This window comes from Chroicocephalus ridibundus, chromosome 2, assembly GCF_963924245.1.
Source record: "Chroicocephalus ridibundus chromosome 2, bChrRid1.1, whole genome shotgun sequence".
Taxonomy (NCBI): domain Eukaryota; kingdom Metazoa; phylum Chordata; class Aves; order Charadriiformes; family Laridae; genus Chroicocephalus; species Chroicocephalus ridibundus.
In genome coordinates this window covers 147,052,408-147,077,559 of record NC_086285.1, presented here as the reverse complement: position 1 = coordinate 147,077,559, position 25,152 = coordinate 147,052,408, and the positions used below count along the sequence as shown (strand labels likewise).

At 38.5% G+C, this 25,152-nt stretch overlaps 1 protein-coding gene across 1 annotated transcript; it reads right to left on the bottom strand.

Annotated features, from left to right (window-relative positions):
* Window positions 1–211: 211 nt before the first annotated feature.
* ATP6V1C1 (ATPase H+ transporting V1 subunit C1) lies at window positions 212–24,237 on the bottom strand. Its single transcript, XM_063327315.1, has 13 exons — window positions 24,110–24,237; window positions 18,181–18,363; window positions 15,605–15,672; window positions 14,365–14,450; window positions 13,290–13,384; window positions 8,128–8,219; window positions 6,951–7,049; window positions 5,552–5,620; window positions 4,116–4,208; window positions 3,934–4,027; window positions 3,312–3,409; window positions 1,998–2,124; window positions 212–829 (listed from the first exon to the last, which is right to left on the bottom strand). Exons 2-13 carry the CDS (start codon window positions 18,310–18,312, stop codon window positions 734–736), a joined length of 1,149 nt encoding a protein of 382 aa, XP_063183385.1. The 5' UTR covers window positions 18,313–18,363; window positions 24,110–24,237; the 3' UTR covers window positions 212–733.
* Window positions 24,238–25,152: the final 915 nt, after the last annotated feature.

Genomic DNA, 25,152 nt, shown 5'->3' with positions numbered 1-25,152 from the left:
ATGAAAAACATTCATACATAGATTTGGTGGCCAAACAACATATTTGAGCATTTCTGCACAAAGCAAAAAAACACCTGCATCTCTTAAAAGTATTTGTGCTGAAGTAAATCGCATTCCTGTACCACTGCATGTAGGATGCAGCACTGGTTTTAATGCGTAATACACAGCTGTGTCTAAACTGAAGCAATCTACAGTTACTTGTGGTACAAGAAAGTGACACATTTGCACAGGCATGTTTATTTTTTCCTGTGTTTACAGTGCTTCAATTGTAATTTTAAACCATTCAGAAAGCACAATTCCATACCAATTTTACATACTTTACATCACAGTTCAACAACATTAACACAATTGTATCTACTAAATCAAATGAACAAAATGGCCATGAACATTTACACTATTCTTCTGTAAACAAGTTTTTTTTTATAAACAATGGTAAATGGAATTAACACAGACCACCATATGAAAGAGGAATGAGCTTTTCCTTAAATAAATCACTCTGTTTATAAATACTTCAATTCTCTCAATATACATTTACAGACATAGTTGATTAAAAGCAGATTACCTACACTGTTCTTTAAAAAGAAAATATCTAGAGATGGACCACTGTGTGTCAAATTCACCTAACATAAGAAGCAAGCATATGATTAGTAGAGTGTTAAAAGTATCACTGTACTTCATCCTCACTTCTGTTTGTTTACACCAACACTGAGAAGATTGTCATGTTAGGGAACTTTTACTTGAATTCCAGCAAATTACAGTCGATCTTGTAGTACACATATGGGTAGTACTCCTGCTGACTGAGGTTCAAGCCTGGAATATCCACCGTTGCCTGCAAACAAAAGTTTTAAAAACAGTTATACCCTTACAATTCAGACTCCTATTCAGAAGTAGATGGAACACATATTTTACAAGCAAACAGGCCAGGCAAGACTTCAAGCTTAAATTTTCACGTTCAAGTGACTGTTTAAGCGACAAAGTTAGAACTTTGAAAAATGAGTAACGGTATTTTTCAAAATTAAATACAGGTGATTTTTTAAAATCTAAGTAGCTTTGTATCAATAATTCAAGTCTGTTGCTATAGTAAACATATGGCCAGTAAATGGAAGTAGTACTGCAATTATGTTTTACTACTTCTAAACACAGACACTTTATGAAAAGAATAATCATTTAGGGTGCTGAATGATCCAGGAAGTTACATGAAGTTCAGCATCTTCAGTTTTCACCTTAATTGTCTCAAACCCCCTTTTCCCAAAAAGGCATGGAAATACTTTGAAAAAACAAGGTAGATTAAAAATAATATTTTAAAATTCAGCCAAACTCATTGTGTGGTCTACCTTTAGTTAATCTTTAACTATGAAAAGCACTGCTTTTCAATACAAAACAAATCAGCAGAATAAACCTCCTAGCAAATCGGCTTTAAACATGAAGATGAGACCTCTACAGATGGAAAGGATGATGCTGTCTTGACATCAATTCAGCCTCCTTCAGCAGAGGACAACCATGTTAACTTAAAAACTAAGACAGCAATGCAATCAAAAAAAAAAAAAAGCTGTTTCAGTATTAAGGCCATTGTTACTGTAGACTGTGGACAATTTATGTATTTCTTCAGGGCTCCAAAAAAGATATAAAACGTGTTTAAATTCCTTAAGCCTAGTTCAGATCAAAGGTGATTTTGTTTGAATTCTTTGAGGATATGAATGTGTATGCAGTCTGTAAGATACCTTTCCAACAGTAGTAGGAAAGAATGCAGTAAGAAGTTACGTGAAACTTTTGTACCAGACAGCTCATCAAATGCATTAGTTACAACTTTGAATACCGCCCGCTCTGCAAAAACGTAAAACAGAAGTGGCATTTTTATAAGGAGACATAATTTTCGGTACTGTGAGTGATGGAGAATGTAGACAGGTATAGCTTTTTAATAAAGCCAGACTTTTTTTTTTTGTTTAAACAGACTAAACCTAATATTGAAGGGGAGTAGCAGTTACAAAAATACTTACATCAATGATAGCTGCTGCACTGCTGTCAAGGTGCTTGTATAAGTCATACAAAACCTCCCTCAGTTTCTTCATTGTTTTCTTATTAGGCTGAAGCAGCATTGCCTGGAAGTTAACTGGCAAACCATACCTGAGGAAGTCAAGCAGGAAACTATGAAAATGCTAAAATAAGCCTCATTTTTCAAAGTAGGATTTTATTTTATTTTGTTTTGAGAAAGAATCCTATTGCTGAAGAGGAAATTCTGCTCATTTTCATTTTTGCAAGACCATTGTGTTTCTACAATTCATAAGGCATCAGTAAAGTAGAAATTCTTTCTTCAAGTTTAAAATAATGAAACAGAAGTCTAAATGCTTTTACAATCATTTTAAATCCTTAAGCACTTAGCACAATTCTCAAAGTTACTCGAAGTCTTGAACTAGGTTTTGAACATTCCAGCTGGTTCACTTGCAAGACTTTGCTTATACCACTAGGTGGAGAATGTAGTCTCCACCCAACCCTCCTTTCTAGATGTGTAGAAACATTTGCCAATATTCAAATCAAGTTCAGCTTTCTTTCTTATTCAAGTTTGTCTTCAAAACAAGCCCGTAGCAGCTATGAAATAGACTAGAATGCAAGCAAATGATTTTTTTTTCCTTTTCTCCTCTGCTGTCTCCTTTATGATAACTTATCAAACAGGCTAAAAAAAAAAAACATTTCAATTTTCTGACTAAGGCAGAAGGCCTTTCAACACTAAAAAAAAAAAAATAATCCAGGTCCTTCCTTCTGCAGAAAAACTACAGCTGTTCTTGACTCAACTTAGTCACTATACTTCCGGATAGGTATGAAGAAAAAAGCAGAGAAATTTTATAGTTAGAATATTGAACAGTTTAATACTGAAAGCTTTAAACTACAAAATTCTTAGAAAGGCATCTTTTAAAGAAAAAAGTATACGTTTCAAGATATCAAGCTATGTTACTTAAAACCTGAATATTTTTTATTTTGAACTATTAACATTTCCCACCTAAACAGACAATAAAGTAAGCTTTTTTCACAAGCAGCTCAAAGCAAGCTGAGAATTGCAAGAAACACCCTGCTGCAACTTACAGAGTACCTGTAATTCCTAAAGCACCGATGGAAAGACTATCCAAGGGGCAAGATACACAGTTATCTACCTCAAATATTCCACAACTGGCAACAAGAGCTATTGTCATAAGCCATTCTTGTTTCCTCCATCCCAGAAGAGTGGCATTCATACACCTCAGTTTGGTAAATCCAAGCTAGATGTGAATTCTTACAAAATCTAGGAAGAAAAGCACTATTCAGGTCTACCTTATTACCTTAAAACAGATTCAACAAACACTCGTAGTGCTTTCACATGAATCCACGCGATGAAAGCTTCACTGAAATTAACTTTCAGCCACCGAACCAGAGGCCCCTGTGAAAGGGAAGAGGAAAATAATTATGTTATTCAAACTTCAGAAAAAGATTCAGCTCATTAAGCATGTTTGAGGAGATACTCAGTATCTGCACCATCATAATAAAGTCAACTTAAAGGCAAAGTTCACTTATGGACATAATGGCTCAAGGGTGTTTTGATACTGAGTAAAGAGAAGTTTAATGAGACTTCTGTTGTCTCTTCAGCGCACCATCTCAGCTGCCATGGGCTAACTCTATTAAGGACCATTTCAGTACTATCTGATTATTTAATTCAAATACTTGTCCATTTTCAAACTTCATACATTACCAATTGCAGTATCAGCACTTGGCTCAACACAGCAAGGAGCATTTGTGCTACAGGAAACCCAGTTATCCCCGAGCAGATTAGCTGGGTGGCAGCTGACTACGTCACATCGTCCTTGCAATGCCTTCTCAGAATCACAAGTTCATGAAATTGTTATGCAGCAATAACAAGTCTTAGATGTCTCATGTTTCTATAATGACTACTTTATACAGACTTACAAACTGTTTCTTCTTGTCAGTTGACAGTCTATTCATTTCTTCTTTATCTGCTTTCATCTCTTCTTCATTATACTGGAAGTCACGGACCATAAATCTGCATTTGGAAGTGAATAAAATCCGAAGTGGCTATCTAGAGATCCTTCAAAGCATGACAGACAGAACACACATAAAATAAGCCTTACTTATATTCTCTGGCTTTATGCTTGAAGTCATCCACTGCCTTCCTGAACAAGGTGACGTTACAAAGGTAACTGTCTTGATCCTCAAAGAGTACGCTACACAGAAAAAAAAGTGTCAGAATTAATAAGGTTCAAGTCATCACACATCTGATATACAGTAGCTTAAGTTGTACTTTATTGCTACTAGGCAAGAACATAAATGTAGATAATCACATGGGATTAGTTCCCAAATTAAAGCCCTTATACAGAAAGTAACTGAAACTTTAGCAACTGCTCTTTTTACTCCCTCCATAAAGTATGACAGTTTCCATTTCTGGAGACTTCACAACTCAAACACTTAATACATGTCTGGATATTTGTTCAAGTTAAGATTATTTTACAGAAAAAGGAACTAAAGCTCATCTAATACTGAAAAATTTGGACTACAGAATTCTTAGAAACGTGTGTTCTAAAGGAAATGGATTTAAAATAGAAAAGGATACAAATTAAACAACAGGTTGATAAGAAAAAGTGTTTCTTAGGCTGTAAAGACAACCTCTAGATTTACTATTCAAGACAATACTGCTTATTTTGAGACTTCACCTTAGGGGAAAAAAAAGCTTGAAGAGATTTATACTGCTCCTTAGTGTCATACTGTCTTCAATACAAGCACCATCCAACAGTTTAACAGGTCACCTCTTCTTAAGCTATCCCTGGATCATAGTTTCCCAGTAATTAAATAAGAATCATTAGCAGATCTCCCACTAGGCTTAAGTTGATCCAACTCAAATATGAAATTAGCCAGAGCAAGTTCAGATTTTGTAACTGGCACAAAGCTGGTGATATCAGATCTGCCTTATCAGACCTCACCCCGTTAAAAATCAGAAACACAGCAATGCTTTATGCTACATGCTGACTTTATTTTCAATGTGGTTACAAGACAGCTAAAGTGGATTAACAGTATTATCAAATCCTGGCCTGTCTTTCCCATCACAGACATCAAGCACCAGCTTGGTACCAAGGACCTTTGTTAGCCCCTATGAGACTTCTTTGCACAGAAGAAAACCATCTACACTTACAGTTCTTCAATCTTTAACAGGTTTCAGAGGGTATATACAACTTATTTCAAGCCCTCCGAATACAAGCATTAAGCTTACAGGCTAGCTAGCATTTGTTGCTAAACCCCACCATGCACTAGCCTGAATCTGAACGTGCCTGTCCTGAACTAGACCAACTTTTCAATTCTTTTACTCATCCCACATAAATTAGTTTGATAACTTTTTTAACCTTAGAGATTCTTTCATTTTTTCCTCAACTGCAACACAATCAAGCTTGACCAGATAAAGCTATAAACCTAGACATTTTGACAAGTTTTTATCAATCTTGAACATTCAAAATCACTACACGTAAAGAACACTTATAGCACATGCAAACATCAGTTTTAGCATTTAACAACTTACTTGCTGGAACGCGGTACAACCATCTCTGCTAGTGTTTCATATTGCTTAACCCAGTCATTATAATTTAACCTAGAGAAGAAACAGGTTATGGTTAGACTTTTAGCACTGTAGTAAGAAATCTTAGATTGTTTTTCCAAAAAGTGTTAAAAACATTTAATCATCAAATCTTCCAATGCAGGTATAGGTTGTCAGAAATACAAGACATCAGGGACAGTCCTCCTCATGCTTTTTTGAAGATTAATCCTAAATAAACTATAATTACAGCAAAACCAACATTTTATCTTCAGTCTTTATGTTAAGTTTAGAATTGTAAAATTTTTGAAATCCAAGAACTATGAAATTAAATTAGTCATCATTAAGTACAGATCTCAGGGGACCAAATGTCAAGGTTTATCAAAAACTCCTTAAGTAGCTCCGCTCTTCTGAGTTACTAATAGGAAATTTTTTTCCACAATTACAAATGGGTTCCCCAGAGTCCTGCACTTGCCTGAACGACCACTGAGAATTTTGGAAGCCCTGCCTTTCTGTAGGTGGTAGTGAAGAGGTTCCACCCTTTCAACACCAAAAACAAGTCAAAGGTAAAAGAAAAGTAACTGGAGATATACTAACCACCTGTCTTCTGCTAAAGCCACTGCAAAAATATTTTGCCTTCACCAGAGTTTTACATGTGACAGAGACTACTGCTTCATGTGATAAACAGCCTACTGGCTATCTTTAGAAGTTAGAAGCTCTCTTTGTTCACAGCTCCAGAAAGACAGTCTAGCATCATTTTCTCATTTTACAAGAGTCTTAAGGACATCTGTATCACCACTTTCCTTGGCCAGGGGAAAAAGTGGGGTTTTTTGTTGTTTAAACATTTCAGACAGGAACAACCTGTTCCCTTTGACGTGACATAAGCAGATCTCCATTGATACAGACTTAGGTAAGTTAAAAAGCAGTGTCCCGACAATCTGAAAAAGTGCAGCGCAAAGGAGTCAAGAATTCACTTCATTCACTAAGTGGTGAAATCCAGCATAGTCCTAACCAGGATAATTCAATCATTAAGCCTTCTACTATAAAACAAGTCATGTTTTTACTCAGTACTTATTATTTTCATAAGGACATCTTCTGCAATGTGACTAGCCATAGCTAATATTAGATAAGAGACTTAAGTGTAATCTCCAGTTAAAGAAATCGATAAGCAGTCAGCACTCCTTATGATGAGTTCTCATGAACAATGGAATACAGGTACACAGGCTCATTTACCTCTCCTAAGCATCAAAACGTTTGTGTTAGTTCATCCAGTAAAAACCCAAACAAATTCAGATGTCCTTTCTTACAGTATTATAGGGTTGTGGGATCTATTACTTGATTTAGATTTCTTATTTTATTCTGGTCTTAGGACAAACAATAAACTTACTTCGGTACGATCACTAATAACGTGACCAAATATTCTGAATCGAGTACAAAGTCCTCTTTCTTTACAATATCAGCAAGACTTCTGGTTAGCAAGCTTCCCCTGCAGAGAAAAAAAAACAAACACGACAGACAGAGTAAATACACGTTTAACAACTGAGTTAATCTGAACAATGCTTGACAGTATAACATTTTCAAAAATATATTTTACCTAATCATTCGTTATTAGCAGAGCAAACAAAATGTCCTTATATGCATTTTATATCTGTCTAAAGTCATTGAAAGTTTTTATCAGTAGCTCCACTGCTATGCGTCATTTCCATATTCCAAACACCTCACACATTTAAGAAGCCAAGTTCTCTTTTTAAAAGTGATTTAAAAACACAAGAACCATTAAAACCATTAATTGTGAAGTCTAGTATATGAAGCCTCAGAGTTATAACCGAGCTAGTACAGACCTACATATAGACCTCAATAAAAATTTAAAGCAGCATATTGCCTCACATTCACAAAAGACTAAGAACATACACAGATTTAATGGGGCTTAGCTGACAAATTACCATGGCCTAAAATGCAACTTAAGGCTCATAAAATGGTAATCATTAGTATGACCCATGGTTCTGAATAAGCCAGCAGGCTTGTACCATTAACTGTAATGGTGGGATTGCGTCAAATGAATCAACCATATTTGCAGAGAAAAACTACTGTACCTCAACTGTATTTCAGATAATCATCACATGTACACAACAAGACAGCACACAGTCCTTGTTTAATTTATTACCTGCATGTATGCAACAGCTGTCTCTCTGCTGGTTAATTTTGAGGGGAGAAACCCAGAAATATTGATATGCTTACAGCATAAATTGGAGTGAAGGGAGACTTCCTTGTTTAGACAGAAAGCTAAATAGCAGCGTTACACACCACTTTAACGGCAAGCTTCTCTCAAAGGCTCCAGCAATTTATACTATTTGTACATGCTTTTGTCTATTTCATATTGTTTATCAATTGCAAGTGAGCCAGTACCACCAAGTCAGCTGGTAATAATGTTCTTTTATGACAGCTGCTATTCAAGATTGATAAACGCCTCAAAACCACATTAAGCTTAAAGGCTGTACCTCTTCACATGTTACTAAGTTTTCATGGTTTCCTGTGCTACGTAAGCAAAAAACAATGTGACTTACGCATTCTTTCTTTCCAAATTCTGAAGGTTCCCTTTCAGATTATTGTATGCCGAGGCTCTTGCTTTTAGATCATTGTCAATCTGGTTAACTCCCTTAAAGATAAAAAGGAAAGGAACAGCGTCTAAAGAACTAGAATAGTTTTTAAATGAATTCTTAATTTCAAAGCTTAGATCTGCCAACAAGAACTTAAAAAATACTCAAGTTAAAATGTTTATTTCTCTAGTGCTTGAAAAACTTCACTCAAAACTCAGAAAGTTCTAAGTTAGAATTCCTCTAAAGAAAAATCAGCCAATAATAAAAGTTACACATCCTCTTCTGGTATCAACTGGACACGCTACTGCACCCAGCTGACCATTACTCCATCACCTTGAGCCTACGACCCTCCATCCCAGCTGGCAGGAGAGATCATCTGAAGTTTACCTTCCTACTGTGGGACAAGTACACTTGTGAACACTGGGTATCGTTTCCTCTACCTGTTACCTCCCTTCTCATTATACTTTTCCCTCATTAGCATTTCAGTGACAAGAATGATGGTACGGTTTTATGAGTAGCAAATCAAGAATTAAGTAATCCAAAGCATTATTGCTTTGCATCATCTACAACTTCAGAGGAGACTCTGTTGCACTGTGTTTGCCCTCTGCAGTTTGCACTTTTGCTTGAGATGAACAGCCTGGGGCACTCAGAGAAAGAATATCAACTAAATGCATCGTCTGCCTGATCCAAATGGCTGTTGCTATTTACAGTTCTAAGTATTATCACAATTATTTTGTCTCCCCCTCCCCAGACAGAGCTATTTCCCATTCTGTATGTTTGCAAAGGAAAATACAATAAATTTTATCACCATCTCCCTTCACAAAGTCATTTTTATGCCGCTGTTTTACATTGGTAGTGGCTTACGACTATAAAGAAAAATCTGGTTTACAGAGACTTTCTTCATTTAGTAAAAACTTATGTATTTTGGAATGTCTGAAGTTGCACAGGGCCAGTTCCAGAGTAGACAGATAAACAGTTTCTGACTGGAATCCAATTTATTTCAGACAATAAATACATCTGTCTAATCAAGTAAAGGCAACATTCTGTGTTCAATGTCACTGGCAGCCTTCAATCCTCTTTCAAACATTCAAATCGAAGTTCCAACTATTTTATCATTTAGACTCAGACTCTCACATTTGGCTTGCCATTGCTGCTCAAGTAAGCCACCTTTCTCAAATCCATCCTCCAGGACTAATTAGAATGATTACCAAAAATGATTCATTCCCAGCTAGGTAACCTGGCAGCAAGTGGAAGAACACGAAACAAATCAAGCAATTAGTAGGTCTTAAACATCCGATTATACTCCTATCAGCATGTACCCTATTCAGAGAAGTATTTTAAAATCAATACACTTAGTAACAGTTGGTTAACTGAAAGAATGCAGTACAGTACTGGTCTGGAATCGTACTGCTGCCTAATCCCTTCTTCCCTGCTTCCTTACCTCCTACGGTATGTAGGTACAAACATATCAAAATTCACAGGGACGAGTATCTGAACACAGTCTAGGGACCCTCCCTTTATTTGGACATAGGCCATTGACAAAACATTTAGTCTGCATATAACACTTCCGCTTGTGGATCCAGATATGATTTCATTTCCACAAAATAAATCTCTTTCAAAACCTACGTCACTTCGTTATAGAGCGATGTTTATGGTAACACAGAAGTTCACTTGTCTGTAGAAGGAAGTAGTCATTAAAAGCCTGAACATTCTAGCAGTTTCATTTGGCAACACATTAACAGCTTGCACCTTTACAGATACCGCAAATACTCTGAAAATAAGACAATCTACTTTCTAAACAGATGAGTATTGAGGGTTATTTAAATTCTTTGACTTATATAACCTTTAGTAAAGCATGTGGAACATTTCAGTAGGTGTCACAAAGCATACATCTTCATGAAAACTTTTTTTATACTACAAGAAATGAGAACTTTTTATACTATAGGTAATGGCACTATTTTTATTTTTTTTTTTCATCTAGAAGACAGCATCAGGGGAAAAAATTAATCAGAAGCTATTAAGCTAGTACCTTTGTGCATTTGGACTTTTTCCCAGACCGACAACCTTCCCCTCTGCTTTTCCAAGGATCAAAACTTTCCACAGCATTCTAACTATGCATTGTTTAATGACAAAAAGCAAAAAACATTGATACCAAACACTGCCTTTATGAACTAGTTCCATTCATCATTTCCTAATTGTCAATACTCTAATTGTTCTCATTTGTAAAGTTCAGTAGCCTTCTAAAAGACGAGTGCTTAGACAAAAGCCTGTTAACTGCTGCACTGAGTTTACTGTAAATAAGAATCAGCTTTTCTTCCTATTAAAGCGTTAGAGAATGCAGAACCACAAACCTCAATGTCACGGCAGAGCTCTTGGAAATATATTTGCGTAAAACTGCCAAATGAAGCAACATAAAAGCTTCCTTTCAGTAATAGAACCAGTGGATAACTCTTAAATGTCATTGTAAAGTGAGTCAGGCTCATGATATTGCTAAAGAAAGTATCAATCCAGCATAGTGGGACTGTTTCTACACATAGCAAGCCCCAGATATTTAAACCACTTAAGTAGTCATTAGCAATCCATGAACGTCTTCCTATACCTAGACAGCTGAGCTGTTGTACTGCAAGACATACCTGGGTTGCTGAAAATGTTTGGCTTGGGCACTAAGGCTATCGAGGTTGTGTCCTTGTGTAACAGTCTTATGACTGTAATTTAAAATACAAAGAATGACTAGATTAAGTGACAGCTCTCACATGGCACATCTTCAAAGTCTTCAGTATTGACACTGGGATTCACAATACTTCTCAAAGTTAAAAGCTTAAACAAACTTGATGGATAGCTTTAGTAGATTTCCTTTTATTTTAAAGGCTTCCAACACTGCTATAATTTTTCCTTAACTGACAAACTCCCCACTGCAGTTGCCATAACTCTCATTTTGGCAGATAACAGAATCTCCTGCTACAGTGAACGAGGAGGATATAAAACCATGCAGGAAAAGTTGTATTTCATGATCTGACAAGCTTTTCAAGTTATTTTATCATCAGACACGTCCAGAGACTTCACAGATTTTAATTAATGTAGCTCTATCAATTTTCCTATACCTTCATGTTAATCACACACCAAAGTGAAGATTTTAACTATGTTAGGGACAGAACTGCTTCAAGTCCTGTGATGTTATCTCCTAGGCATCACTTCTACAAGAATGTAAGGCAATTTCAGTCATCTTCCTTCTCTTCTCCACTTTATGGACACACATCTGTGGCTCACAATTGAAAACATTTTTTAAAGTATTGGAAAATAGATTTAATACACCTGAAGCTCTCCTGAAGTCCTTGAAGCTCTCCTTACAGAAGATACGTACAGCTAAATATGCAAAGAAATGGAAACCCTCAACCAAAATTATTCAGGCTGAACTCCAATCCAGTCTAATAATTCGGTGAGGTTCCTAAATTAGACGGAGAAGAATGTAAGCCAGTTATTTAATTTAAAGTTCAGGTTCTGGAGTATAACTTTGCTGCAAGCAGATGATTTAGCTAGCAAACTCCAGGACACAGGATAACATGTAATGAAACCTTGATAATATTTCAATAAAGGGCACGTCCCTTTATGTTCTTTGATGCTTCTTCCAATAAACTTAATTCCTACAAAGCCAAGTTCTATACTATAGCAACAGGTCAGTTCCAAAAATGAGACTAAACACAGTTGAAGACTTTTTTTTCCTTTTTTAATTCAGTAACTTTCCCTCCTATTCTAAAGCCAAACCAAAGGAAAGGAACTTTTTCAAGAACCACTTCCTTGATAAGGCTTGTAGAAACCACTTCACCTTGTCTTCTTATGTTCTCTCTATCCCTCTTTGCCCACCAAGTTCATCTTCTCCCAACTTAAACTTCACGCCTATACCTGCTGTAAATAGCTGAATGCTTCATTGCGATACCTTCTTCTGAAGAAGCAAAAGCTTATGTACTTAAGGATTGTCAGATATTAAGATTATTATTTTCATCTGTGGGATATTTTTAATGTGCAAATCTTAAGTCATAAATCGGTCAGTCTTCCTCCAACAAAACTCCACACTGTAGATGTTTTCCAGGAATAGTTACTGAGTGAGATTTGTGGAGTAAATTTCAAGATACAGTGATAGCCCCAAAGAAAATATCAAAATGAAAGAGTTTGTTGCATTCTCACTCAGTTATGTACCACATGTTAAGATTTTGTAATCTCTGCAAAAATTTTAAACTAACAGTTTCAGGAGAGAAACTACCATCTAGACTAACCAGCTAACTAAACTAACTGCTTTGCAGTTACAGCAAAGCATGAGTCTGCCAGCACTAATTCCCATCCCCACCCCGATTATAGTTTCCACATATCCATCACCCAAGACTATCTCTATAGGTACCCCGAGCAGCTGCTTCTTTTTCCTGGGTTACGTATTTTATTGACACAAATAATTCCAAGCACTAGTTTGCAGATTACAGACAACAGAAAAGCAAAAAAAAAACTGAGAAAGCTGGGAAGATATTAAAGCGAGGGCAGCTCAGAGAGAACTCTTTCACTGTTTGAATGCAGTAAGTCGCTGCTGAGGACCCTATATATGCTCACAGCAAGTACAAACCAAATGAAGTCCCCAAAGTGCAAAAAACTTTACCAAGGTGTAAAGACAGGGGGAAAACCCATGACAACACTCAAATGAGCTTTTCTTACATCTAACATTGAGGACTTATTTTTCCCCTCACAACTGAGTGCTATAGCTTTCAGAAGGTAAGTTCATTCCCTGGGTCACTGCTAACAGCCCAAAAAGTTTGAGAACATCAGACAAACGGCATGCCAGTCCAGCAAAATTTAAATGTAAGTGAAATCATTTGCTAGCTATCTATTTGTTAACTCCGTGATCTTAGGAAACAAAAATCAGCAAAGACAGCATGACGGCCTTCAGGGAGCACTCTCCAAATCCTATCCCCATCCTAATATATTACTTTGGTTACTAAAAGGCAGACACTACTACCAGGTTCACTCCTATTGTTATCAAAGTTATGTGAAGCTAACAAAAATAGACAAACAGCTTTGAGTACCAAGTTCTGTGCAAAAAAATCTCAAGTTCAAATAGCAAAGTTTTACATAAAAAGTTACCTTACCTTTGCAATAATTTCTGAAATATTCTTCAAGGATTGCTTGATTGGGTATTTGGCCATATCCCACTGGAACCTTGTTATATAGGTGACCAAGTCAACTAGAATTTTAAAGAACAACATTGTTAAGACAGACGATAAAAAGACTGATGTATTTATTACATTTCATTTAGGATTGCTGTAACAGAAGAGCACTGTAACAGACTGTTTGTAGACCTTTACACGTGTGGACCCTGTTGCTTAAGAAATTTGAAAGTAAACAATCAAGTTTAAGTTATCCGTGACCTCTGCCTTCAGATATTGGTTTCTCTACCTCTGTAGACCCTAAATGATATTTACTACGAAGTCAATGATGGCTGGAGAAGCACAGACAAGACCAAATATTTTTTGCTTTGTGTGAAAAAAGGGTGGGAGAAGGGAGGGTTACGATGGGGAAAAAAGAAGGCAAAGATTATGTGGCTCACGCGAAGCAAAAGTTTTGTAAAGCTATCTACGAGAGAGACTACTCCAAGCCCCTATCTAAGAATAACCACGTTAGTTAGGACCACTGCACTTGTCTTCATGTTAATCCACTCATATTAGCCTCTCTTGCATCAACACAAGTGGTGCTGAATTTTATTAAATGGCTATTGAAAACAAAATACTGATTTAGAGACCAGTGCAACCCTTTACTATGATAAAATGGACACACATTTCCATGAGACAAGTTTTATAAAGACACTCTATCACAATTTGGGAACAACTGAATATTCCAGCATAGTTTATGTAAAGTCATACCTATTCAGATGACAGACTAATACAAAGACTGTTTAGAGCGATCAGTAATTTTTATGTTCCACCAGAGACCACTGATGACAAAATACAGCCCCAGAGGATCAAAAGGCTTCTGTAAGTGAGTATTTAACGTGTAGATCTAATTTCTTGCCTTTCTGGATCCTGTAATTCGTTTCAGGGACGGTGACTCATGGAAAAAGTACTTCCATGTCTAAACTAGGCTTTCAGAATGCCATACAGAGAAGGAACATTCAGTAAGTTGCCTTCTATTACTCTTAGGATGCACATATTACGGTTAACATTTTACCTCCATTAGCCAGAAGATTCTCTTGAACTTTATCTTTACTGTCTTCTAGAACATCAGCCATATACTGTGCCACTTTCTTTACAACACTGTAAAAATGAAAGATAAAGATATGAAAAAAAGAATGAAAAAACCTGCCATTTTGAGAAATACCATTAATGAAACTGATCTGAAATTGCCTGGGGAAAAAAAAAAATTAAGAGATTGGATCAAAAAGGAAGAGTTGATTGCTTTATATACAAACTTTCCAAGAGCACAAACTGGGATCGGTATCTGAAGGAGACCAACTTCTCAAATACATGCCAGAACTTTATTTAAAACCTTCTCTAGTGTTGCTACTCATCAGTTCTCAACAAGGTGAGGCTAGTTTCCTTGCCTCCACATAGTAAGCGTTGACTTCAGGTGTAATCTCACTGTACTCCAATCTTTTTTTGAAGGCTGTGCTACTTTCAAAATCCTAACCCCTTCCTAACAATAGATAGCAAGGTAGAAGTCATCAATAATACAAACTAAACAGAAGGCAATTGTGACAATGAAATACCAAAGATAAGTGAAGAGCTATGGAGCAACCCCAGCCTTAAGCCCTCATGCGACCTGACACACAAGACCTGCCTTCCTCACTAGAAAAGCTATGTTTAATATTACTCCCACGTGCCACGCCAAATAGTTTCCTTTTGTATTTAAAACCAACTACTTAAAATTTTTCTCATTGAAACAGAAGAAGGCACCACAGGTTCTGGTCATGTGAAATTTTGTTATATTTGCTCAGAATCTCTTTCAAAGGACCATTAGTTTCTTCAAGATGAATAGATTTTGCATTTTAATATTAATACTGTTTAATCATCTCTGTTGATTAGGAAACAACCTTCTCAAAGTCTGTAAATTGTACTCTAACTTGCTAAAAGAACAGTTTTACAGCTTTTACTGCATTTCGTCATCACTTCCTGCAGCTGTCAGGCTCATTTCTTAACAGTTCTCCAGGACCTGGCAGCACACACCACTACAATAGGGAGAACCGTCCTTCATCAATGCTATTCCACAAGTAGTTCTTTTTTTTTTTTCCTCCAAGTACAGATACTAGGAAAACCAGCAGCTCCGCTTATTGAAATTTTAGCTTGCTGACTGTCTACAGAGAATCACTATGAAACAAAAAAAGCTTAAAACGATCCATGTATTGTTAGGACTTGCAAACCATCACATCATTATTCTAATATTTTACATGCTAGTAAAAATAAACTGTTACCTCTCCACAAATGCATCCAGTTTTGCCAGCTCATCGGACAGACCAACCAAAACATCCAGTGTGCCAACCTAGAAGGAAAGATCAAAACGCATTAGCAATTGTATACAAACATAGAAGTATAAAACTAAATTACAATAAAAGCTAAATCTCCTGAACAGGTAGCTTTTCAGAACTACATAAAATACTGTACTCTAATATTTCAGACTTGGTGCTTTAACAAAGTCACACCATGTTTCATCTGCTCAAGACACCCCTAAAGCATACTGTATCAGACCTATCTCACTCTAGTTTGGGGCACAGTTTCAGTTTTGCATTCCAGCTACTGAAAACATGTTAAAACACCTTCTACATTGTGAATTGGCTGCATTTCCCACAAGTCACTTGCTTTAGCATTTGATTTACTACTTTAGATCAAATCTGAAATTTCTATAATCAGGTATCTCAGTGCTGGAGGCAATCAGAACACTGAAAACTCTGAAGATACACGAGTACTACAGCAGTCAGACCAACACGAGTCTGGACTTTTTGCAACTGGAGTAATGGAATATCTAACTTGTCTCTAAGCTTTCACTCTTTCTTCCCCTCTCCTCCAGAAAACACTTTCTTCCCTAGTTTCATGTAATAATCTAAATCAACGTGTATTCCTTTCTGGGGCTAAGGGTGATGCTATTTTAGACTCTATAATTCAGACATGAAAGTTACAGCACAGTAAAATATACTCTGTTTAGCTGTTTCATACACAAGTCTCAAATAGGTCTAAGACATCAAAAAGCATAAAAACAGTATACCTATGCTCAAGTTAAACAGCCAAAAGGTTATTATTTTTCAATAGGTCACATCAGTGTTTATTTGGTTCTCTCCTTGAAGTACTTGCACATTTGTTCATTCTGTTCAATGAAAGTAGGAGATAGCCCCAAAGAGATGATTCTCCTTATCTCTAATATTTTAGCTTCTAGTTTATATTTCTTGCTGAAATATTATTAGGCATAAGTGAATCTTCTGTCTAGTCAAAGTGCTATTAACATGATTTTTTAGTCTAGCATCTTTGTTCTGTATATTTGACCACTCAACTTTGCATGATTCCTGTTCTCTTTAGCCTTGAAGCAGAAAGGAGCACAATTACTTAAGTAACATCACAACCAAATCACTTTCCATGCCACACTTTCTTCTGAGCTACATACAGAACAAGGAAGCTAATGTTTTGACTGGTCACTTACAAGCCACAGGCCAAGTAAGTCTTTAAGCAATAAGGCTGCTGTTCAATGGAGATTAAATCCCCTTTTCAATGAGTTTTAACTAAAGGATCTCAGTCCTTAAACAGTTTTACAAGGTCCACAGAAGCCAGACTATTTCCCATCATATATAAAGTATTCTCAGTTTTTGCCCCTTTCAGGGTGTAGAAACAAAACCAATCGTTTATAACCCTAATGAGCCACATCAGTTCTTAGTGATTACTTTTCTAAATGCTGTAGACATCCTACAATTTGAAAGCCATCCTTATTCACATCCAAAGATTTCCTGGGAGGAGACGGACATTTGTTGTAGTTCCTCTTCTTACCTCTACTAATGTATCTATCGAAATAACTCAGGACAGTCTAAATGTGAATGTAAGTTCTGGCAGTTGGAAGATCCTCTTAAAAGACACTGAAGCACTTTGTGCCCTGAGCTTGTTCCTTAGCAGAGACAACAACAAGGCATCACACCACCTGAATTTGATCCATTCGGTAGACTGGTGGCATTTTTTTCCTCTTCATTTTGGTAAGCTTTGATGAGCTTTCACTCAGTTAAATTGAGCTCACAATTCTTCTTGTTCAAGAAACATTTGGGTGTCAGGATAGACCTTTTCTTAATGAAGACACTGGCTCATAACTTTTTCATACCCAATAATTGTGTTTAAGAGAAACTGCTTTCAGGTTTTGTTTCGCTTCTCACAGTAATACTTCAGTTTCCTTCCTGTTTTCTCTAACACGCATCAGCAGGTCACGCTGGAATGTGCAGCCAGAGACAGCCACTACTGTAACAGAAGACTGTCACTTTTGGACAGAGAAAAGGCAGCAGCGGTTTGATCAACCCCTGTACTTTAAATCGAGCCTTTTCACTGTATCTCAACCATAAAAGGATAAGCAGACAATTCAGAAGTAAAAAACCAAAACAAAACACCCAAAACCAAACCACAAAACACCCCCCAAAACCAAAAAACAAACAAACAAAAAACCACAAAGGAAACCGTATCATCTGAATACTCAGATCACAACTCTCCATTTTTCTTCTAATTTTCTTCTCCAGCTAACTGCTAGCAGTATGAGGTCAAGACTACTGGCCCTGGAAAAAACGCTGAATTAGCGAAGGTTCAGCTTGCTGAACCTTTAAAACTTAGAGTGACAATTTTCTGAATTCAAATTTCAGAAAAAAAAATAATTGTCTAAATTATTGTTTAGATCTACCCATAATCATCAGAAGTAGTCAGCTGTTCTCTCTAAAAAGTCTTCAAGTATTCCCCATCTACAGATGTAGCCTAAAGAAACAGAGATGATGCAAAACAAACATACTTAGGACACGACAAGGGTCTTACATACCTTCAAGTCCGGAATATTGAACTTTGAATTAGTAGAAAGATTGTTATTTTTTGTAGTTGCTGCATGTAGTTTCTCCCATGTCTGTTGACAGGTTTTTTCCCCAGGAGCAGAAATCAGCCAAAACTCGGTCATTTTTCTGTCTTTATCTTGACGTTTTCCGCTTCTGAAGACAGAGGCGAGATGCTGGTAGAAGGGAAGCAGAGTGGGGAAAAAAGAATATCTGCCATTAGTTCAGGATGCAAAGCTTTGCCTGAAGAAAAACATGACATTCCATGTTACTAAAGTGCAGCTCCAGCCACTGTAAGAGATTTTACGAAGAGCATCACGTGGTCCCAAATTCATTTTTTCCTATCTTCCAAATCACATTTACACAGTTGGAAAGTCTTTTTAAACTGCCCATCCTGCAAGTTAAAGCAGGCTGAGTTTGCAACATTAGCATTTTTCAACTGCAATTCCACAAAAGATTATAAGCAAACAATCTACCTGAAAATAAATCCAATAAAACAGGACCCAAATCGTATTTTCACAGCTGTATATATTTTCCAGCATCTGTATGACAGACAACTTTTTCTCAATGCATAAGAGGAAAAAAAAAAATTTCAACTCTGACATTATAGCTTTTCCAATCACTTTTCAGATTAGGACAGTGCTTTAAAGTGAGTAAATGTCTAAAAGAATATTTAAATACAATAAACTTTAGTTTATTCTTTCAAGCAAAGAAGGTTCTCCTGGCAGCTAAATATTTCAAGGAAAAGAAGGACACTTTCTAGTCTTGGTATCTCTGTTATTATTGCAGACCTTCAATAATGTTACATGTACTGACATAGTCAAGAGAGTATCAGTAGTAAATACAAATTATGTTGAGTTAATTTGCAAACAAGCTCAAGAAGTTAAAAGTATATATGTACATATATACATGTATATATATATAACAGAACAAAACAGTTGAGAGTTACTAGATTTTTTTTTTTTAAATAAGGGAGTGAAGAACAAAAATCAAAATGTACCTTGACAGAATCTAAATGTCAGATTTTGATATTTGCAATGTCTTATGTTGCATAAGCTGTTGCAGCTTTCAAAGAGTAGAGACTAACCAACATTAGCACAGACTGCAGCACTCAGTCGGTTTAGGGTTTGGTTTGGGTTTTTTTTGAGAGAGAATCAAATATTGTATTTGTAAGAATTAAGACACAGTAGCAAACTTCGCCCAAAACAAAACACATAAGTCCTTCATCTGTGTAATCATTCTAGGCTCAACAATTTATCGAGGGTGTTGAATTTAGAGATGAGCTAAAGAAAGGCCTGTTAGCTGATTCTTTTGTTCGGCTACTCAGGAAGCCTAAAGCTGAAGAAAGTTTACCAACCATTAAATTAATATCATGAAGCACATCTTGTCACTGGCACAACAGCCATTCTCCTTCAATTAAGGGGCCTTGTTTGTAACAAAAGATGATGACATCCAGTCATCAAGGCTCTTGATCCCACACATTCCATGCCACCTGACACACCATTATGAGGTAGCAGCACAGCAGTGCTGTAATCCTAAACACACAGAATGCCAACGCAGGTAAAAATATTTGAGAAATTGGAATATTTACAAGACCAGACACATGTCCTACTCCACACAGGCTTGTCCAGCCTGACCAAGCCTAGTTCTGGGCACTCTGCAGAGCTGGGGCCATGCACCTACACAGCTGGTTCTATTCAACAGCAGAAAGTCGAGGACCTGGAAGTTATCTGTGCTCTCCTCACTGGCACTACTCTCTCTTCTCCTCCACCAAGTTGCCAAAGCAGGGTGGAAGGAGAAGGGGTAAGAGTTCTTTGCTCCTGGAAATAGTATGGGTGAGAAAAGGGGTCCTATCTCTGAGAAGGATGGGTGAAAAGCCCGGGTCTACTTCCCCCACCATGCTGTGGCCTTGCCTGTTGGGGAAGGTCCCTGAGAGGGTGAAACCCATGCCAAGGGCCCCTCAGGCACCACTGGCCCCTCATGCTCAGAAGCATGTACTGTAACAACCCTTGGTCATACTGTACTGATGATTTTGGTACCAAGAGGTATCACAAAAAATTAAAGCAACATCAGTCATCACCAATATAACAGCATATTATGGGGTTTCTTTTTTTAGGGAAGGACTAACCAGGATTATCTCGCATAATGGTCACCACGGGAAGTCTAATTATCAATGAATTGAACAAGAGAAAAATTTCCTCTTATTCAAACTACTTTGATGTGTGATCTTCCTTAACGGATGCCAAACTCTTTGAATCCACTGCACATGATGTCTTCCAATGCTTCACTGAACTCTGGCCCTATAAAAGATATGGCCACGTTTACAGTAAACTTCATCCATGCAGGAAGACATCCCTACAGCTGACACGCACACTCAAAGTGGTTAAGCATTAAATTGTTTTTTGTTTGGATTTGACTAGGCTAGGGCTAGAACAGTCTTTATAAGAAATGTTGGATAAATAAACCAGTTTAGGCGGTGGCAGAATCAGTGTGCAAATATCCAAGTAAAAGACAGAAGAGCCATAATGTAGAAAACCAGACTTGTATTCAGTCAGATGGATGGAACATTGCAGTCTCATGTTTTCCACTAAAACATAAATAGCCCTCAAAGAATAAGTACAAAGTTTCCAGAGATTATATTATCCAAGGAAACAGTTACATGTTTACAATGACACAGTCTCATTCCCTGCATTACAGATTGGGAAAATAAGGTCATCTACTCAATGGAGGTATTTTCAAATACAAAAAAGGAAAAAAAGCTTGGTAGAAGAGTTTTACATGTTTGTTCCTATGGGGTTTTTTTTATTTTATGTAAAGGAAGGAACGAATTTGAAATCAGAACTATGCGGAACAGTGAACAAGAAGTGGAGAAAGAAGAAGTGCTACAAAACGGTAAGAAAAACAGAAACAGATGCTAGTCATCCAAAAAACACACAGTGACGCACTATAAAATGAAAGCCATGAAATTTCAAGACAAGGACCACAGAATAAAGCAGGAAATACCAAGTTTTCAAATCTTCTAAGTACACTGACAGGTATTTTTTAGTAAATTATTATTTTTTAACTTTGATCTGTGCAAATAATGGTATAGAGTCTGCATTGAGATTCACTGCTGTGGTGAATTTATTCTTTCTTTAGGTCAACAGGTATTTTTAAATTGGCAAGCTTTGGCATCTCAGCAGCACACAAAACCTACCACCAGTCTCTTTTTGGCCTTAACATTAGAATATCAGTTACATCGATAGTATCATTTATTAGCTACACCTCGCCTTGAAAGGCCTTATCTGTACTTTTGACAGTATTTTAAAATTACACTATTGCAAGTATGCGATCAGCCAAAAATTCTGGTCCAATGCAGAGTGAGATCTCATTGTACTAAGCACTGTCTGTATAAGGATACATCCCTCACTTAAACATCTGCAGTCTGAAGCACTATATGTTGACACTTACAGTTACAGGGGGAAAAACAAACAACAAAACCAAAGAAGTTACAATAAGCATGCTGACAGAAGCAAACTTTATTTAGCTGGTAGTCTTCTCATATCCCAAGAAAACTCCAAAGGCACGGTTCAAATTTTTAAGTACTTGGCTAACAACACGATGATTAAACTTCTTTCCTTTCTCTACTTTGCTTATGATTGCAACTGAAAGCATTAATTAAAGCTGAGAATCTAAAGCTGAAGCAGGGAGGATAACCCCAACAAAAAACTGCCTATCAGCTATCACCTCGCCTTCCTCTCTCCCAAAGACCATTACCTGCATCATTCCAGTCAAATTTTCTCAGACTTTCCTGCTTTTAGGTTTTTGGACAACAAACCAAGGGAATAATAAATAAATAAAAACAAAAGTAGAAAGTATAAAACCTAGAATAAGCAGTAAGAACGGACAAATGAACTCTTGTTTACACCATGTAGCTCTATGACTAGCACTTTTTTGTAACATACTATTGAGTATAGCATAGCTTCACCTCATCACTGTTAGCTGGTTTTGCTATTTCAATTGTTTCTGATGCACACTCATTAAAAGAAATAGTCATAAATAGATAGCCATATACATAAATGGAATTGTCTACAACACCTAAATCTACCAATTTAAAAACATATGATACTATAGCACAAATAGAGTAAATCAAGCTAACACTTTCAAGATGGTGGTTTTTTCCTAAACATTGTCCATTCAGTACCCTACCACTCTATGATATTAGGTGAGTAGAAATTATGGTCCTAGTTCTGCTGAAGATGGGTAAAGCCACCTGTTAAGGAGTGAAACTGCTACTGAGATGCCACTGTAAGCATTTTCTGGCCAACTTCAGCAAAAAGCATTTGCTACACAACCAAAAGAAAAAAAAAATTAAGGCAGAAACAAAGTTTGTGTGAGAATCTCTCTATAAACCACGCTGAATTAAAGTTCATGACTTCCAGGAACAGGTTCTGGAATTCCAACTTTATACATGGCACTGAGCTAGCTACTTTAATACCTACAATTGCATGGGTCACGAAATTACTATATTAATACTGATTGACCAAACCTTCTGCATCTCAAAAAGAAAGTAATTTAACCTTGAAAGATCAGAAGCGCTTTGACCCATCTTTATTTTGTTCAGTACTCACAAAGAATGTAAGCTCTTATCTATAAGGGCTTCATACCAGAAATTCATTAGAATACACTTTTCTCATTGTAGATTCAACAACTGGTCAGCATCCCATTGAGTTTCCCTTGACACTTCCTCATAAGCAAATACACAATGTAATTTTGAAGTTTAATAGCCTTCCATGTGCTGTTACAAAGAGATTTAAGTAACATAAACACGTTGCCAATATGTTCTGCTAGACAAATAAGCGCAACTCATCTATACAATGCTTGAAATATTTCTTCCCTTGAAGCTTTCCTCTGGAGAGCCTGTTTTTGGACCCTAACTACCCTAATGCCCAAAGTAAGTTCAATATGTTATTTAAAATGTATTTTGCATTACTACCCATAATTTATACTGATTAATTTCTATGTTACTAGGAAAAATGGATTTCCAATGAAAAATCCTTCATGTGGTATAGTACACTATAATCGAAGCAATAAAACCACTTAACAGCTGTTTCAATGCTGTACTTGGAAGTACATATAGCAATGTCAAAACAGAATCTGAGCTAAAACACTGTGCACTGCATTTTTCAAAAACAACAGGGCTGGGGAGAGGGGACAATTGTTTCTTCTTCCCTATTCAGCTCAACAGGAAAGCTTAATCTACTAACGTGACTCAGAAGTCTCCCAATATCCAGCACTAAGTCCCTGAGAGTTATTTCTTCAAGCTCGCTCTCAGAAATCACTTCTGACGCTTGGTGTTTGGCCTTCACTGCCTCCCTGCTTCATAAACAGAAGCAGCCACAATGAGGAAGCCAGATCTACGCCCGGGAAGGTTTCACAACGCAGAATTCACATACGCCCTGTGCAGAAGCAACCCGGGGCTGTAATACGGGGCGGGGGGGAGGGGGGAGCTGGCTTTCCTCTCCCCAGAGCGGCTGAACTGGATCACAGGGATTAGACGACAGCTCCCACAACCGGGGCAGGCGGCAGCTGCCCCCGGCAGCCACCGGCGCAGGCTCCCAGGGCCGCGCTTTCACCTCGCTCCCCGCGGGAGCCCGGCAGAGCGGCCCCCGACACCCGGCAGCCCCCGAGACTTGACAGAACTCCCGAGAGACGCGACGGGCCGCGCTGGGCCTGGCGTGAAGGGCAGCGCCGGCCGGGCAGGCCCGGCCGGCGCTGTCCTTCACGCCAGGCCCAGCGCGGCCCGCCGCGGGGGGAGGCCGAAGCGCTGCGGTAGCCGCTCGGGGAGCGTCGCGGTCCGGCCCAGGCCTTCCTCCTCCTCCTTCTCCCTCCTCCTTCCTCCCTCCCTCCGCCTCTCGGGTCCCGCCGGCGGCGGCCATTTACCGGTCACTGCTCCATCCCCCGCCGGCAGCCGCCACCGCGCCGCCCGCACACCCGCCAGCGGGTCACGTGAGGTGCCGGGTCAGCTGACGCCGCCGCAGCGCCGGTCACGAGACGGCGGAGAGGGGCGGGGGAAGGAGGGAGGGAGGTGCCGCCGCCGCGGCGGTGCGGTGACTGACAGGTCCGCTCCGGATCGGTTAGGCCGCGGGTTCGAGACCCGGCCTGGCCGAGCCCGGCGCGGTCATCCCTTCGTTCCTCTCCGCCACACAGCCAGGGCTCGTCCGGTGCACCGCCGTCGACATGGACACCGCCAGCCTCCTCCGGGCAGCGAGTCAAGCTGCCTGCGGCCGCCACGGGCACCTCAGGGCCCGGCAGGCTTCAGTGGGCACCAGCCGCCTCAGAGCCTGGTCAGCAATGGCTGCCTCAGGGCCTGGCAGACTCCAGTGGGCACCAGCCGCCTCAGAGCCTGGTCAGCAATGGCTGCCTCAGAGCCTGGTCAGCAGTGGCCGTCTCGGGGCCTGGCAGGCTCCAGTGCACCCCAGCTGCCTCAGGGCCTGCTCAGTAATGGCCACCTCAGGGCCTGGCGGGCTCCAGTGGGCACCAGCAGCCTCAGGGCCCGGTCAGCAATGGCCACCTCAGGGCCTGGCAGGCTTCAGCCGCTTCTGATAAATCTGGGCTTGATTTGGGAATTTGTGGGGAAAATACATATGGATCCAAGCAGCCTCATTCACCACGAGGAAGCTGATGGTGGTAAGAAGGCTTTATATGGTTTTCCCCTTAAGGCAGAGAAGGATAGTCAGGTTTGACAACACGTGTGTTCTTTCTTGCTGCAGTCGGCTAATTTTCCTCAGATTGGCTCTTGGAAAATGCAGTGGCAGTTCGGTGATCAAAACTATCAGTATATGTGTACTTAAATGCTATTTATCTGTGGTGAAGGACTTGGGAAAGAAGACAATATGCATGCAGGTGAAGAGTGGGAAAGAATTAGAAAGAAACTGTTGCAGTTCTGTTTTGGCTTCAGACCCCATTTTGCTTATCTCGTACAG

Bases quoted from the DNA above. Each gene is read 5' to 3' on its own strand.
- ATP6V1C1 (XM_063327315.1), bottom strand. From the start codon at position 18,312: ATGACCGAGTTTTGGCTGATTTCTGCTCCTGGGGAAAAAACCTGTCAA. The intron at 14,451-15,604 runs GTAACAGTTTAT...TCATTTTTACAG, and splicing joins CTGGATGCATTTGTGGAGAG to TGTTGTAAAGAAAGTGGCAC. The intron at 3,410-3,933 runs GTAAGTCTGTAT...TCCCTTTCACAG, and splicing joins CTGACAAGAAGAAACAGTTT to GGGCCTCTGGTTCGGTGGCT.